The following is a 17,563-nucleotide window of genomic DNA, read 5'->3' as shown; positions in this document are numbered from 1 at the left end:
AAGAAAAAAAGAAATCACGAGGCTGAAAAAGTCATATGAAACATCAAGCAAGATTTTTGTTAAATCTATGACACAACAACAAATAGCAACGAGTGCTCACTCAGAGTGGCATGGGTTTTGGGTAAACACAAGAACCCATTCTCTGGTGCAGAAATATCTAAATAATGCTTGACTGAAGTGATAGGTGCCATGTTAGAAGGCAAAGAAAAGGAGGAAATGACAGCTAAAATAAATCAAATCCCACTCTCTGATGCCACAGCTACCAGACATACTGAAATATTTATTTGATTTCAGTTCTTATTTATTTTTGTTTCAAAGAAAATCTTTAATGTATTTTATTGGATATTTATTTTATTTTTGTTAATTTTAAGAAAATGTTAAACTACTACCTACCTCCTGCCAGGGGCGCTGCTAGGGCCCCATGAAAAGAATCTTTACAGGGCCCCCTGTATTATAATTTCATAATCATTAGGGGCCTCTCTGGGCCCCCCTCCATCATGGGCCCCTAGAATCCGTCTCCTTTACTCCCCCTTTTCGGCGCCCCTGCCTCCTGCTACTATATAAGTTTGACCGATAATAAACGGCCAGCCTGTTTCAAAATAACATTTGTGGACCTTCAAGATTTGTACTTGAGGACCCCTGTTCTAAATCTTCCCCTGTCACAAGGTGGAGAGAAGAAAAGAGCCGTGTGTGTGTGTCTGGGTGTGGGTATGGGAAGGGGAGGCACACACGTGATCCGCGGTTTGATATATAAAACAAAACAAAAAGGTTGTTCGCATGCACGTTCAGTCCACACACAGCGTGGTCATGGCGAGCGGAGTAACGGAGGAGCTTGAACGCCCCGCGCCATTCAATCGGTGTGTTTATAGGTGCAGACTCCGTTGTGCAAAACGAGGGTTTTAAACACATGCTGAACGTGCTTGAGCCACGTTACGACATCCCGTCGCGCACCCACTTCAGCGATAAGATTGTGCCAGATCTTTATGAGCAGGAGAAGAAAAAAGTTGTGGATGAACTATCCCGAGCATCACCTGTTGCGCTCACGACAGACTGGTGCACGTCCAGGGAAGCTATGTGACGATAAGCGCTCACTTCATCACAGCAGACTGGGAGATGAGAAGACACGCCCCCTCTACGAGAGTCACTTTGCGCAGGTACTGACACAAGCAGTGGAGGAATGAAGATAAAGATATCCCAGTCACAAGTGATGATGCCAAAAATCAAATAATTGCAGTGAATGAGGCAGGACTGGGACCACAGGTAGTGCAAGTAGTGAATTTTGCATCACATCTCAGTCAATAGGATGGATCAGGAAGGAGCTTTCCTAGCACAACAGCTGCTCATGTACTTAAGACAAAGCAAGAAATGCTAAAGCTGCCTACTCATAAAGCTCATACATGATGTCCCAACGAAGTGGAACTCCACTTATGATATGTTGGAGCAGTAGGCAGCTATATACTCTGCATTGACCCACAAGACCCTGAAGAAAAATGTCAAAGACATCATCAACCTGTCTGATGATGATGTGAGAGTGGCAGAGGAGGTCCTCCAGGTGCTTCAACCCCTCAAAACTGTTACATCTCCACTGAGCACTGAAACTTCACCATCTGTGTCAATGATCCTGCCACTGAAAACAAGGATTCTACAATCCATGACCCCAAGTGTGGAAGACAGCAGCATCACTCCAGATGTCAGACTTTATTTCACTACCTATGTTTCAAGGAAGATGATGTGCCTTCTTATGTTGCACTTTCAGTTGTTTTTTATTAATGGTCATTGGTCCAAGTTTAAAGAAAGGAGAAATGCCTTTTTATGTTGCACTGTAATTTATTAATTATGTTAAAATGAATATAAAAATGCATGTCAAGTTGATCAACAGATTGTATTATTCTCCAGTGCAATAACAGTACTGAAATGAAGGCTAAAAGGGCATTAATGGGAGCTTTAAAAAAAAAGAAGAAAAAAAGAAGTAACTAAATAGTTACTTTTCACAGTAACGCATTACTTTTTGATGTAAGTAACTGAGTTAGTAACTGAGTTACTTTTGAAATTAAGTAACTAGTAATTGTAACTAGTTTTCAGTAACTAACCCAACACTGCGTATGACGCAGGATTCTCTGTCAACCGTCTTTGCAGCGCGAGCACCAAGCGTTTGACAGTTTGCACATACTTTTCAGACACACTAAATAAAACGCTAAATAGTGCTCACAAAACGGTGATAAATGTTGATAATTCACATTGTGCGTGCTAAATAATTTAGGCGTTTTGATGATCAGCATAGGGCAGCACGGTGGTTAGTGCCTGTGCCTCACAATATGAAGGTCCTGAGTTCATTCCTGGCCTCGGGATTTGCATGTGATCCCCGACTGCGTGGGTTCCCTGCGGGTACTCCGGCTTCCTCCCACCTCCAAAGACATGCACCTGGGGATAGGTTGATAGGCAACACTAAATTGGCCCTAGTGTGTGAATGTGAGTGTGAATGTTGTCTGTCTATCTGCGTTGGCTCTGTGATGAGGTGGCGACTTGTCCAGGGTGTACCCCCGCCTTCCGCCCAAATGCAGCTGAGATAGGCTCCAGCACCCCACGCGCCCGAAAGGGACAAGCGGTAGAAAATGGATGGATGGATGGATGGATGATCAGCATATATTCTGCATATTGATGAAGACAGAGAGGCAAACTGGATTGGATGCCTTTTTCTGCTTACTTAACGGACTCAATCCACTTTGCACATGTTTAGTAGATCAGCTTAGTGTGTGCTAACAACTTTGCACTTGTTTTAGTACACGCAAACATTTAGTAAACCACTCAGTGTATCCCAGCTATGATCCATATATCAGTTGATTACATAATAACTGAAGAGTCTAATTATTAATGTCATGTTTTCTGGTAAGGTAAGTCAGTAAAAATGCAAAATATTTTAATATAAATATGTCAACGATAACAATAGGTACTGTACACTTCTACAACTGCAGTATAGACACAAAAAACAAAGTAGACGCACATTATATACTAAGGAACTAAAGATGAAAAATACACAATAAACAAATTAGACACACATTATATACTAAGGAACTAAAGATGAAAAACACACTAAACAAATGAGACGATTTTTTTTTGCAAATAATAATTAACTTAGAATTTCATGGCTGCAACACGTGCGAAAGTAGTTGGGAAAGGGCATGTTCACCACTGTGTTACATGGCCTTTCCTCTTTTTAAAAAAAAAAAATGTTTTTATTGAATTTGACAGGTATTACAATATACAATAGAATAGTAATCACATCTTCCCCTTTTTTTTTCCCACCCACTTCCAAGAACAGCAACCCAACACATACCTCATACACGCAAACCCCCCCACCCCCCAGGTCCTACATAAATTAAAGGTACAGTCACAAATGGAAAATAATTATTACATCACTTTCTTCTCAACATAGGCAGATAGTAAATATACACCCAGAATGAATATAAATAAAAAATAAAAAAAGGAAGTTGGTTTGTGAAAGGTGAACTTTTCATGTGTCCTATAGCGTCTTTAATTTAGCTATGTAGTCAACCACACCGCCCCAAACAGAATAAAACTTCCCAGGTGCCCCCCTAAGATTGAACTTTATTTTCTCCAGATCTAAATACATCATACGGTCTTCAAGCCATAAGGAGGTTTTGGGGCAAAATGGTGACTTCCACTCCAGCAAAATTCTCCTACGTGCTAATAAGGATGCAAAGGCGATACTATCCTTAAATTTTCTCCCTATTTGGGGATCTGATACCGTCCCAAAAATAGCCATTTCTGCACATGGTGTCAGGTTTAAATCCAATGCCTTAGGAAGGTGTTTGAAAATAGTTGTCCAATAGTCCAGCAAATGAGGACAAGACCAAAACATGTGCGTCATGTTTGCAGGTGACATGTGACATCTGTTACAAGTATCCGAGATATTGGGGTATATTTTCGAGAGTTTGGAATTAGTGAAATAAATACGGTGGACAACCTTAAATTGTATTAAATTAAGCCTTGAACAGGATGTACTGTTGTTAATTCGAGTTAAGGCAGAATCCCAATCTCCATCATCTATAGACCTGCCAAGCTCTTCTTCCCAATTCCCTCTGATTTTATCAAGAGACGTTTTACTAAACTGGGATATTAAGATGTAGATTTTGGAGATTAGGCCTTTCTGATTTGTGGGAATATCTAAAATCGAGTCAATTAGCGAATTAGGTGGAGTATTAGGGAAAAAGAGACTATTTGATTTTAAAAAATTACGAACCTGAAAGTATCGAAATAGGTGAGATTTTGGTAGGTCAAATTTTTTACACAGTTCACTGAAACTAGCAAAGACATCACCAATATATAAATCCTTTAGCCTGCTAAGGCTTGACTGCTTCCATAGAGAAAACACTACATCTGTGCTAGGAGGGAGGAAGAGGTTGTTATTATGAATGGGGCTGTGTTTGGATAAGCCCTGCAGGCCGAAAGTATTTCTAAATTGAGACCAGATTCTAAGGGTAGAAATGACGATTGGACTACAAGTAAATTGGGATGGTCGATAAGGTAATTTTGATGTAAGCAGATCCAAGAGAGAGGTAGAACAGGAACTAGCTTCAGACTTGCACCAGATTAATTCAGGTTCTTGGATCCAGAGAGTCACTTTGTGTATGTTAGCTGCCCAATAGTAGTATTTTAGATTAGGGAGTGATAAACCACCTACGGACCTATGCCTTTGTAGGAACTCTCTTCTAATCCTGGGAGTCTTGCCTTTCCATATAAAGGATGAAATTAGTTTGTTTATTATGCAAAAAAAGGAATTGGGTAAAAAGATAGGAAAACATTGAAACAGATACAAAAATCGAGGAAGCACATTCATTTTGACGCAGTTTACCCTGCCAGCAATAGTTATGTGTAAATCATTCCACCTATCCAAATCTAATTTAAGTTTGTCGATTAGAAGCGGAAAATTATCCTTGTAGAGAGCTGGTAGCTTGTGACAAATATGTACACCTAAGTACTTGAAGCTATTCCTGGACATCTTAAATGGGAAATATCCATCAGGGATCTCAAGGGCCAAATTATTCACAGGGAAGCATTCACTCTTAGCGAAATTCAATTTATAGCCAGAGAATGATCCAAAATTGTTTAGCAATTCAATAATCTTTGGAATGGTAGAGATTGGATCAGATATCCATCCATCCCATCCATTTTCTACCGCTTATTCCCTTCGGGGTCGCGGGGGGCGCTGGAGCCTATCTCAGCTACAATCGGGCGGAAGGCGGGGTACACCCTGGACAAGTCGCCACCTCATCGCAGGGCCAACACAGATAGACAGACAACATTCACACTCACATTCACACACTAGGGACCATTTAGTGTTGCCAATCAACCTATCCCCAGGTGCATGTCTTTGGAGGTGGGAGGAAGCCGGAGTACCCGGAGGGAACCCACGCAGTCACGGGGAGAACATGCAAACTCCACACAGAAAGATCCCGAGGCCGGGATTGAACTCACGACTACTCAGGACCTTCGTATTGTGAGGCAGACGCACTAACCCCTCTCCCACGTGCTGCCTGGATCAGATATAAACAATAGTAAATCATCCGCATATAGAGAATGTGTGTGTTCTAGACCGCATCTATGAATTCCTTTACTGATACCGGCCGATTTAAGAGCAATGGACAAGGGTTCGTTTGCAGTAACAAATAACAATGGGCTTAGAGGGCACCCCTGGCGTGTACCTCTGCCAAGTGTAAAAAATTGGGATAACATCCCATTTGTGCTTACGGCAGCCCTAGGAGAAGAGTATAGAAGTGCTATCCAAGATATATATTTAGACCCAATGTTAAACCTCTTTAAGACCTCCAATAAATATCCCCACTCCACCCTGTTGAAGGCTTTCTCTGCATCCAAAGAGACCACCACTTCTGGCGTCTCCTCGGATGCTGGAGAAAAAATAATGTTAAGAAGGCTACGAATGTTGGAAAAAGAGTGCCGGTTTTTCATAAACCCAGTTTGGTCAAGTGATATGATGTTTGGTAAAATTGGTTCAAGGCGAAGGGCCAGTGCTTTAGCTAAAATCTTATAATCAGTGTTTAAGAGAGAGATGGGACGGTAAGAACTACAGTCAGAATCAACTTTGCCCGGATTTAGTAATAAAGTTATTGACGCTTCGGTGAGAGTTCGAGGCAAGGTACCCCGGTCCAGAGAGTCATTGTACATATTTAAAAGGAGAGGAGTCAGTTTATCTGAGAATTTTTTATAAAACTCTATAGGATAGCCATCTGGTCCAGGGGCCTTGCCGCTCTGCATTAGTTTAATTGAATCTACAATTTCCCGGATTGCTAAAGGTTAATCCAAAGCGCTCTCTTGAGTAGTAGTTATGGATGGAAATTTCAAGTTATCCAGGAAACTCAACATGATTGTTTTATCAGCAGCGCATTGGGAAGTATATAGTTCAGAGTAGAATGATTTGAAGGTGTCATTAATGACTGAAGGAATGACTGTAAGTTCATCTGTGAGGGTTCTGATTTGTCGAATTTGCCGAGATGCTGACTGGCTTTTAATTTGGCATGATAGATGGCGCCCTGCCTTCTCACCGTGCTCGTACAGGAAGCCACGCGATCGTAAGAGTAATTTTTCAGTTTCTTGTGTTGACAATAAATTATAGTTCATTTGCAGATTGTGTCTATCTTTAACCAGATCAGGGTATGGAGATACTGATAGTTGTCTGTCCAATTCTGTTATACTTTCCATGAGCTGCTCCTGTTTTTGTCTTCTCAATTTGTTTTGTCTTGCTGAATAAGAAATAATCTCTCCCCGGACTACCACCTTTAATGTCTCCCAGAGTAAAGACGGGGATATGGGAGTAGAGTTGTTGGTGACAAGAAAATCATCTATCACTTTGGAAATTGTTTTGCAGAATCCGTCATCATTGAGTAGTGTGCAATTAAACCTCCATGGAGTCTGCGTTTTTTTAAAGAGTGTAAACGAAAGATCAAGTGACAATGGAGCATGGTCAGATATCACTATTGTTTAATATTCTACATTATCGACAGCCGGAAGGAGATTATCATCTATGAAAAAGTAGTCAATCCTTGAAAAAGTTTTATGGACCTGGGAATAAAAAGAGAATGTTTTTTTATCTGGGTAAAGAAAGCGCCACGGGTCCACACCTCCTATTTGACCCATGAGTTTTGAAATTGTTTTGGCCATTTTTAATGGGGGGCCCTGCCTTGGACTAGATTTGTCTAGCAACGGGTCTATTGCACAGTTCAGGTCCCCCCCCAATATTAAACGATGGGAACTGAGGTCTGGCAAAAATGAAAACACTTTCCTAATAAATGCTTCATCATCCCAATTACAAACTATTACAAAACAACCTTGATGGTCAGTTATGACATTTGTTGGGCTAAATTTGATTTTGTGTATTAAAATAGCTGTGCCCCTTGCTTTGCTGCTAAAATTCGAGTGAAAAGATTGTCCAACCCATGAGGCCTTTAATCTATGGTGAATCTTAGTGGTCAGATGAGTCTCTTGTAGAAAAGCAATTTCAGTTTTAAATGGGAAAATACTCTACCTCTTTTAACTGGGCCATTAATCCCTTTAACGTTCCAAGAAACAAATCTCAAGCAAGATAACCCTTTTTTGTTTGTATTAGCCATAATCACATTTATAAAAAATATGGTGGGATGACACAATGCCTTGTAGAAGGAAGTGGTATTAACATACAGACAGGACTAAAAGAAAAGACAAATTTGTAGGACCTAACACATAAAACCCCCCCAAAAAAACCCATAGAAACAAAAAACAAATATACACTCCTAAACCACCCTAAGCTTGTCCTAAGAACTAGAACTAGCAGCGGGACTCCATAAACTCTGTTACTTCCGTATGACATTAATCTGTGAACTAATATCACCGAGCAGATAGGGCTCCTGTATCTGCTAATGTGTCTATAATGTACAGTAGGTGACACTTAAATAAGAATAAGCAGAAATTAACCAACAAATATAACCATACCTCAAATAAGTTGCACAGCAGGATGATTAGTTGCCTGCAAGCCTGGATAAACAATGTCCATTGTTTTTCTGACGCACCCGTTAATGTCCTCTTCAACGTACTTTTGGCCTGAAACGTCTTCCATAAAAAGTCATCTTCCACTAACCTGTGGGAGCGATGCACTCGTCGTAGAAGTCCTGGGCTTTTTGTGGAGAATCAAAGTACAAGTTTTCATTTCTGAAAGATACCTGGAGACGGGCGGGGTGCAGCAAGCGAAATTTAATTCCTTTCAGGTAGAGCGCATTTTTGACGGGGCTGAAAGCAACTCGTTTCTTGGCCAAAGCAGGGCTGATGTCCGGGTAAACTCTCAGCTCGGTGCCGCGGTAATCCAATTTATGTTGTCTGGCCCATCTGAGAACTTTTTCTTTCTCCTGGAAACGGAGGAATTTAACGATGAAAGTCCGCGGTTTTCCCGCACCAGCATCCAGTGGTCTGGGACCAAGGGAGCGGTGAGCTCTCTCTATCTCCGGTGGGCTGCTGAAGACATCAGGACCCGCTATCGCCATTAGCAAGTCAGACGCGAATTTGGTCGGATCCTGCTCCTTCTCGCTTCCCTCTGGGATGTTGATAATCCTCAAATTAGAGCGGCGGGACCGGTTGTCGAGGTCGTCCACTCGTTCCAGGAGCACCGTAGTTTGGGACTGCAGAGACTTCACAGCGGCTTCCATCTCGGTGAGTTTTTCAAAGTTTTCACCCACTGTAACTTCGGTTCTAGTTAGACGGCTGTTAAATGACATCATATGTTGTCCTAATAAATCGACTGACTGCTTCAAGGACTCAGTCGACTGTTGGATCAAAAAAGCCATATCAGCCTTGAAGCTATCGCGCTGTTTATTGAGGAGAGCCTCGGTGTCGTTCTTGGTGACTGGGTCAGATTGACCCTCGAATTCGGCTCTCTTGTCTTCCGACCCTGAAGCTACTGCTGCGGCCGCCATGTTAGCTAGCTTAGCCGAGACGCTCGCTGCTCGAGTTATTGCTGTTGCCGGTTTTGTCTTCGAGCTGCTCATCACGTCGCAATACCACACTATCTCGCACAAAAAAAAAAGGGTGCGTCGGCCAGGAAAAAACACTGTTAAGTAGTTAGACTTTAAAGAGTAAATGAAAAGTTTGGCCGGAGCCCTCCTCTCGCACGTCTGCCCTCTACCTCATCCGGTCCATATATGGCCTTTCCTTTTAACAACACTCAGGAAACATTTGGGAACTGAGGAGACACATTTTTTAAGCTTCTCAGGTGGAATTATTTCCCATTCTTGCTTGATGTACAGCTTAAGTTGTTCAACAGTCCAGGGGTCTCCGTTGTGGTATTTTAGGCTTCATAATGCGCTATACATTTTCAATGGGAGACAGGTCTGGACTACAGGCAGGCCAGTCTAGTATCCGCACTCTTTTACTATGAAGCCACGTTAAAGTAACACATGGCTTGGCATTGTCTTGCTGAAATAAGCAGGGGCGTCCATGGTAACGTTGCTTGGATGGCAACATATGTTGCTCCAAAACCTGTATGTACCTTCCAGCATTAATGGCGCCTTCACAGATGTGTAAGTTACCCATGTCTTGGGCACTAATACACCCCCATACCATCACAGATGCTGGCTTTTCAACTTTGCGCCTATAACAATCCGGATAGTTCTTTTCCTCTTTGGTCCGGAGGACACGACGTCCACAGTTTCCAAAAACAATTTGAAATGTGGACTCGTCAGACCACAGAACACTTTTCCACTTTGTATCAGTCCGTCTTAGATGAGCTCAGGCCCAGCGAAGCCGACGGCGTTTCTGGGTGTTGTTGATAAACGGTTCTCGCCTTGCATAGGAGAGTTTTAACTTGCACTTACAGATGTGGCGACCAACTGTAGTTACTGACAGTGGGTTTCTGAAGTGTTCCTGAGCCCATGTGGTGATATCCTTTACACACTGATGTTGCTTGTTGATGCAGTACAGCCTGAGGGATCGAAGGTCACAGGCTTAGCTGCTTATGTGCAGTGATTTCTCCAGATTCTCTGAATCCTTTGATGACATTACGGACCGTAGATTGTGAAATCCCTAAATTCCTTGCACTAGCTGGTTGAGAAAGGCTTTTCTTAAACTGTTCAACAATTAGCTTACGCATTTGTTGACAAAGTGGTGACCCTCGCCCCATCCTTGTTTGTGAATGACTGAGCATTTTTTAATGGAATCTACTTTTATACCCAATCATGGCACCCACCTGTTCCCAATTTGCCTGTTCACCTGTGGGATGTTCCAAATAAGTGTTTGATGAGCATTCCTCAACTTTATCAATATTTATTGCCACCTTTCCCAACTTCTTTGTCACGTGTTGCTGGCATCAAATTCTAAAGTTAATGATTATTTGCAAAACAAAAAATGTTTATCAGTTTCAACATCAAATATGTTGTCTTTGTAGCATATTCAACTGAATATGGGTTGAACATGATTTGCAAATCATTGTATTCCGTTTATACTCCACTGCTTCCACAGTGGAGTGTTTTAAGTCTCGTCTTAAGACCCACTTTTATTCTTTGGCTTTTAACACTACGTGAGTTGTGTGGTCTTCTGTCCTCTGTGTTTTTTTTTTTTTTTATAAATTTAGATTTCTATTTACTGTTTTAATTGGTTTTACCCTTTAATATCGTTTTTAATCATATTTATTTTTATATTGGTTTTATATTTATTTATTTTTTGTTTTTATTCAGTCAGTAGTGGAGCATTATATTGTTTTAATATTGTTTTTAACATGGCTGTGCAGCACTTTGGAAACATTCTTGTTGTTTAAATGTGCTGCATAAATAAAGTGGATTGGATTGGATATTTACATCTAACACAATTTCCCAACTCATATGGAAACGGGGTTTGTACGTGGCTCACCTTCAATAGCATTTTCTTTCTGGCATCTTTGTTGTACCGGTAGTTTTTAGTGCTTCCATGTAGGGATGGGCGATATGGATGAAAATCTCGATATATTTCTACTCAAACTCAATATTCGATACATATCTCGATATATTTTTACTTAAACTCAATATTCGATATATTTCTCTATATATTTTTCCGTGAAAGTATACATATAAAGATATTCATTTTGAGCGATATTCAGTGAAATTGAAGTAAATGTATTATGATGTAAGTGTGTTCATGTTCGAAATAAACTAAAGAAAGAAAGAATGACAACTGTACTGTAAACAGTCAGTGGCACTTTTATTAACCCAGTTAGTCAAGATGGGTATTAACAGCACCGAAAGGAAACTGTTTAAGTAGCACAGATTACATAACATAAAGAAAATAGAAAAATATTCTTTCTACATAAAATAAATTACATTGCTGTGCAAATAATACAAAATGTATCAAACTCAGATTAAAAAATACATTTGCAGGCAGGCACTTTGTTATTTCCCTTCCTGCTTTGATGACCCGCCCTATCTTGCCTCTGATTGGCCTGTCTCTAACCAATTGTGACTCATCATAGTAAACAACCAACCAATCATGGATGTTCTTATATGTGCAAGCACGTCTTGGAAGTCCATGGCAAGTCTACAGACATATGTAGGTCAGAACTGTACGCTACTTATTAGGGATGCAATGGTTTTGTAGACACCACAGTTTTACTGTTTCAAAATCTTCTCAATAATGCCGTGACTCATGGCGGTATCAAACGAAAACTTGGTATGTCTTTTTTTGGGCTTTTTTTCTGGAGAAAAACTAGCTTATTGACTATGGTGTCAGACTACAGATAAATAGATAGTACTTTATTGATTCCTTCAGGAGAGTTCCCTCAGGAAAATTAAAATAGCGACGAGCTCAGTGGCAGACGCGCACAACATTTTGGGACTTGCCGTTATGCAAATCCCAAATACACATTAGCAGATACCAGGGGGTAAGAAAAGTTGGTTTTGCCTAATATTGCGAACAAAACACCACATAATGTCTCCTCATGGATGCCATTTTGGAGTCCTTATACAGACACCATAATAATGCCTGTATGTTGAAGCACAGTACGCCTGACTACTGTAGCCGTATTGTTACGACAATCCATCAAGCGGTGTAGCATTATGGAGGATATGCTTTAGGTATGCGTTAGAGTAGGTAGGGAGTATAATGACCAGTACCCAAACACTTGGTACAGGAAGGCCCATGTTCATTACAGTATGTTCCCGAAACACATTAAGACAATTTAGGCAATTACTGACTGTCTTCTGGTGTGCACAGTGAATGTATTTAATCATTTAATGGTTCCTAATTTAACGTCCAAGTAAGCAAATGTATTTTTTGACATGTACAAGCTATTTGCGCTTTCCTCACAGATAAGTCGTAATGAGAAGCAGTGGAAAATGTGGTTTGACAAGGAAGCCCCGGAGGAGGAAAAGATCCCAAATGCATACGATCAGTCTCTCGACTGTTTTAGGCGTCTGCTCCTTATTCGCTGCTGGTGTCCTGACCGGACCATTGCACAGGTTAGTAATGACACTCCAATCATTTCCTCATACATTTTCTAGCGCTTATCCGGTTTAGGATTACAAGTAACCTGGACTCAAGCTCAGCTGACTTCAGGGGAGAATTAGGGAACACCATGGGCTGGTTGTGAGGAGGGCTATAACAATAAAACGATATAACGTGCTGGCCCCACTATGGACTGGACATATGCGGCCCCTCATTGTATCCCATTGGGTTGAGTTTTTTCTTGCCCTGATGTGGGATCTGAGGAGGATGTCGTTGTGGCTTGTGCAGCCCTTTGAGACATTTATATAGCCCTTTAAGGGATATATAAATAAACTTTGATTGATTGATTGAACGATAAACGGTAATAATGATAACTGCGGTAAAACTCCTTATGGTTAGTATTACCGTGTTAAATTAAAATGATCGAAAAACCGTGATTGATAACTTATGGACTGACTAGCACTAGCCTGCTAGCTCACGTAATAGCTATCAATAAACAAGTGACTTTAATGTCTTTCCCCATTAAGAAACATTATACCCTAATCTAAATTTATAAAAAAAAATACATTGTCTAAAAAACTAAGAAATTCTGACTGACTGGTTTCATAACATGTAACAAAGTATATAGATAATATTTTATGTCATTTACCTTCATTCCACTTGTGTACTACCTCCTTTATTTTACATTTCTCCAACGAAGTTTCAAAGTAGTAAGCAGCTGAGGTGGTTGCTTTGAGTCCAGCTGAACACTTCACACTCCTCCGTAAATACGTTTAAAAGAGTGGGAGACAAACTTATTTACACAGATCATTTGGAGAACAGGCAAACGTGACACAGAAATCCCAGCACAGATTCAGTGCCACTTGCATCACTATAAAAGGTCCTGCACCACAGAAATAGGCACAGTTGAATAACTCCTTTGTGAAAAAAACAGCAGTAGCAGAATATTCTAGATGAAAAAATAGGACTGGAGGGCTGGAAATGTAATTAGACTCTGTTTTTTTTAAGTATCTAAAAATCTCTTAATTTACATTAATATCTTTGCTGTCCAAAGCTTTTTAATAAATGAAGACAGACAGCGGGTGCTTCTTTAATGAATTTCTGTTAGAGGATTTTTGGTTAATGGACATTTGCTTTTCTTTTTGTACGCTACTTTTAAGCCTGAAGTAGAGTTTTGTGGTTACAAACAGTGGTGAGGCTGTCCTTGTCTGATCCCTTAAAGCATTGTTTGACTAAAAACACTGGAGAGCAAGGAACTAAACATCCAACCTTTCACTTATCAGTCATCCCGACTCAAAGCAAAACTGTTTTCACAGGGTCTTGCATTGTCCGAGCACGTCTTTGCCTCGTTTTTCTCACACGACTGTCATCCTCTACTGCAGGCCCGTAAATACGTCATGGATGCAATGGGGGAGAAGTATACTGAAGGAGCCATTCTTGACTTGGAAAAGACTTGGGAGGAATCAGACTCACGCACGCCTCTCATCTGTTTCTTGTCGATGGGTTCTGACCCAACCGATTCCATTATTGCTCTGGGGAAAAGGCTGAAGATCGAGACCAGATATGTCTCCATGGGACAAGGGCAAGAGGTCCATGCCCGCAAACTTCTGCAGCAGAACATGGCAAATGTAAGTGAATGTACCTTTCTTTTGAGAGCTCTGCGAACCAGTGTTGCCAACTTCGTGACTTTATCCTTAAATCTGACAACTTTCCGAATCCTCTCTGCGACATATTTTTTTTTCGATACCGAGTAGCAACAAATCTAGCTACTTTTTTGGGATGTTTTGGAGACTTGAAAACACATATCACTCTGCAGCAAATGCCCTCAACGAGCAGCGGGTGCTGCTGTGAGCCGCTCCTTACAGGCAGTCATGTTGACCGTAGCCTCACGCAGCAGTCCCAGCTGCAGTCAAAGCAGAGAAGAGACCCGCATTGCAAATACAATTTGCAAATCTTTCCAGCTTGATTTATAGAGCGAGATGCGAATGTAAATGTTTCTTTACTTCCATGTCACGCTAAAATAAGTTATTCCAGTTTCCCAATCCTATTGTTCATGTTAATGAGCCAGTAAATTTGGTTTGGTTGTAAATATCACAACCCTACAGTCTTTTGATCAAATGTATACTAAAGCATTTAACATTGCAGCACAAAATTGAAGAAAACAAACTGAGAATCAACAGAAAAAAAGTTGATTTACAGTTCTAATCATATGGATCATTTTTAAACATACTTTTTGTCTCTCTGACGTTATTCCTCTCTCCTACAGAGTCATTTGCAAACAGTTGTGCAAACGAGGCGATGGTGTCATCTAATGATTTCGAGTGACTTTTAGGAGAGCCAATAGCTACTTTCTGTGCTGTGAACTGATACAATACACTTTTGGAATATGTCTTTTGGAATATTAATTACATATTCTTAGTTCATGAACATATAAATTATTCAATCTATTCAGGGTGGCTGGGCCTTACTTCAAAACTGCCATCTGGGTCTGGACTTCATGGACGAGCTCATGGACACAGTAACAGAGACAGACTTTGTCCACGACAGCTTTCGCTTGTGGATGACCACCGAGGTCCACAGACACTTCCCGATCACTCTTCTTCAAATGTCAATCAAGTTCACCAACGAACCACCGCAAGGCTTGAAGGCGGGGCTTAAGAGGACCTATGGAGGTATTTTGGTATCTTATAAGTCGGAAACAATCAGTAGTAGCATGGGTACAAATATTATATTAAAGCAACCCTTAAATGTGGGCATTCCCTGTCAAATCTGGCTTTCCGTGGATTCTCCCATCGACTATGAGTCGGAAACAATCAGTAGTAGCATGGGTACAAATATTATCTTAAAGCAACCCTTAAATGTGGGCATTCCCTGTCAAATCTGGCTTTCCGTGGATTCTCCCATCGACTCTAAGAGGAACTGCACTTTTTTGGAATTTACCCATCTTTTACAAACTGTATGTAAGACAAACACACATACGTTTTTCTATTTTTATGTTAACGATAAATTTCAATAACCGCCTTAATTTTTTTAATGGGAGATTAACACAAACACTTCCTGTTTGACCCTTGGGCCGTGCCATAGCGGGGTGAAATTGGCTGCAGTTCTCTTGCTACTCATGAGCCACAAGCGAGCAGAAATGGACAAAATAAAGTCTACTTTATGGAAATATCAGGTTCAAAGCTATGGCAAGTTGTTCTTCTGACAAGAAATGACTTTTTTGCCATGAGAAGAGGTGACATCTCTGCAGCAAATGCCGGCTGCGCGTGACGTTCTAGAGGTGGGTGGTGCTTCACTTCCGTGTTCAGATTGCGAGTGATAACATAACATTTAGATTGTTACTGTGACTACTTTAGTAATAGAGATGACATAAAAGCTCAACAGAAATGAAAGTCCGTCGGCAGGAATTCGAAAGGAGACTTTTTTTTTAGAGATGTCGATAAATGCTTTAAAATGTAATATCGGAAATTATCGGTCGCGTTTTTTTAAATTATCGGTATCGTTTTAATTTTTTAAAATTTTTTATTAAATCAACATAAAAAACACAAGATACACTTACAATTAGTACACCAACCCAAAAAACCTCCCTCTCCCATTTACACTCATTCACACTCATTCACACAAAAGGGTTGTTTCTTTCTGTTATTAATATTCTGGTTCCTACATTACAGGTATATATCAATGTATATCAATACAGTCTGCAGGGATACAGTCCGTAAGCACACATGCGTGCTGCTGGTCCACTAATAGTACTAACCTTTAACAGTTAATTTTACTAATTTTCATTCATTACTAGTTTCTATGTAACTGTTTTTATATTGTTTTACTTTCTTTTTTATTCAAGACATTTTTTGTAATTTATTTATCTTATTTTTTTTTTTATTTTTATTTTTTTTTAAAGGACCTTATCTTCACCATACCTGGTTGTCCGAATTAGGCATAATACTGTGTTAATTCCACGACTGTATATATCGGTATAAGTTGATATCGGTATTGGTAATTAAGGGTTTGGTCAATATCGGAATATCGGATATCGACAAAAAGCCATTATCGGACATCCCTATTTTTTTTTATTGCAAGCAGTCAATCCGACATCAAAACATGTCAAGACACTTTCTCAAATCAATCACTTTTACGGCTTCAAAATAAAAGCGCTACGCCATACATCCGGTTTAGCTACATTTACAAAATGAAAATGTTTTACATTACGATCATGCTTTGTCAATGGATGGGCACGAGATCTGGTATTTTTTTGCCACCGACCGAAACCAGCCGATACTACAGAACACAGATTCACGTAAGATCCAGCCATGCCATGTTTCGGTGCCTGGATTGCGCGTGACTTCACGTCTGTTTGAATTAGCACTTGCTAGTAGCGAGTACTTGCTAGCATCTGAGAGGAAATCAGGCGATTTCGAAGCGGACATGCTATTAGTAATCTTGCAACCCATCAATGTTTCATGACAAACACCCAACCATGCCAAATAGAAAACACTCTAAAGTGTGGCTCGTCTTTTCCAAATGCGATGCCGATGCAGATTACTCTCACAAAAATCAAAGCAAGGGGCAGGAATATTTCCAAGCTGAAGAAGCACGTGGTTAAACACAGGATTTTTGTCTTGACTGAAGAGTGCAGCCAAGTTAGATGTACGGCTGCAACTCCTGAATTTGGCACCTTTAGCGACTCGAAATGGCGTTAACATTTGGTGACGATAACAGCGACGTCATTATCCTGTACGTCTGCTCCAGGTAAAAAGCCTACTGTATAAAGAATACGTTAGCTTTGCATTTTAACTTGCAATAGTTACCATAATCAGCTCGGTTCCTTGTACTTTACTTTGTAATGCTAATGTAAAGTTATTGCTTTACTTTCATTTGTAGTTTAGGTCTTTAGGTCTTTAGGTCTGCCTTCATTGCCTCCATGGACCCCCATCACATATTTTCTAGATGGAAAAAGAAAGAAGTACATAGAACTAGGTTTTTTTGCATTGTTGTAGTTAAGTGTTTTTATGTTGAAGAAATTTGCAAAACATGTGCAAACATGTTACTATACAAACAATTGGATATTGTTTTGATATATTTGATGATCGAT

At 40.3% G+C, this 17,563-nt stretch overlaps 1 protein-coding gene across 1 annotated transcript in view; it reads left to right on the top strand.

Moving 5' to 3' along the window:
* The window catches only part of dnah5 (dynein, axonemal, heavy chain 5), a 251,509-nt gene that overhangs the window by 197,503 nt on the left and 36,443 nt on the right, over nt 1-17,563 (top strand). Inside the window, exons 80-82 of the mRNA XM_062062242.1 lie at nt 12,336-12,485; nt 13,854-14,099; nt 14,924-15,143. Of these exons, the coding sequence (XP_061918226.1) occupies nt 12,336-12,485; nt 13,854-14,099; nt 14,924-15,143 (616 nt within the window). The remainder of the gene's footprint in view (nt 1-12,335; nt 12,486-13,853; nt 14,100-14,923; nt 15,144-17,563) is intronic.

Source organism: Entelurus aequoreus, linkage group LG11, assembly GCF_033978785.1.
Source record: "Entelurus aequoreus isolate RoL-2023_Sb linkage group LG11, RoL_Eaeq_v1.1, whole genome shotgun sequence".
NCBI lineage: Eukaryota > Metazoa > Chordata > Actinopteri > Syngnathiformes > Syngnathidae > Entelurus > Entelurus aequoreus.
This window is presented reverse-complemented; position numbering and strand designations above follow the sequence as displayed.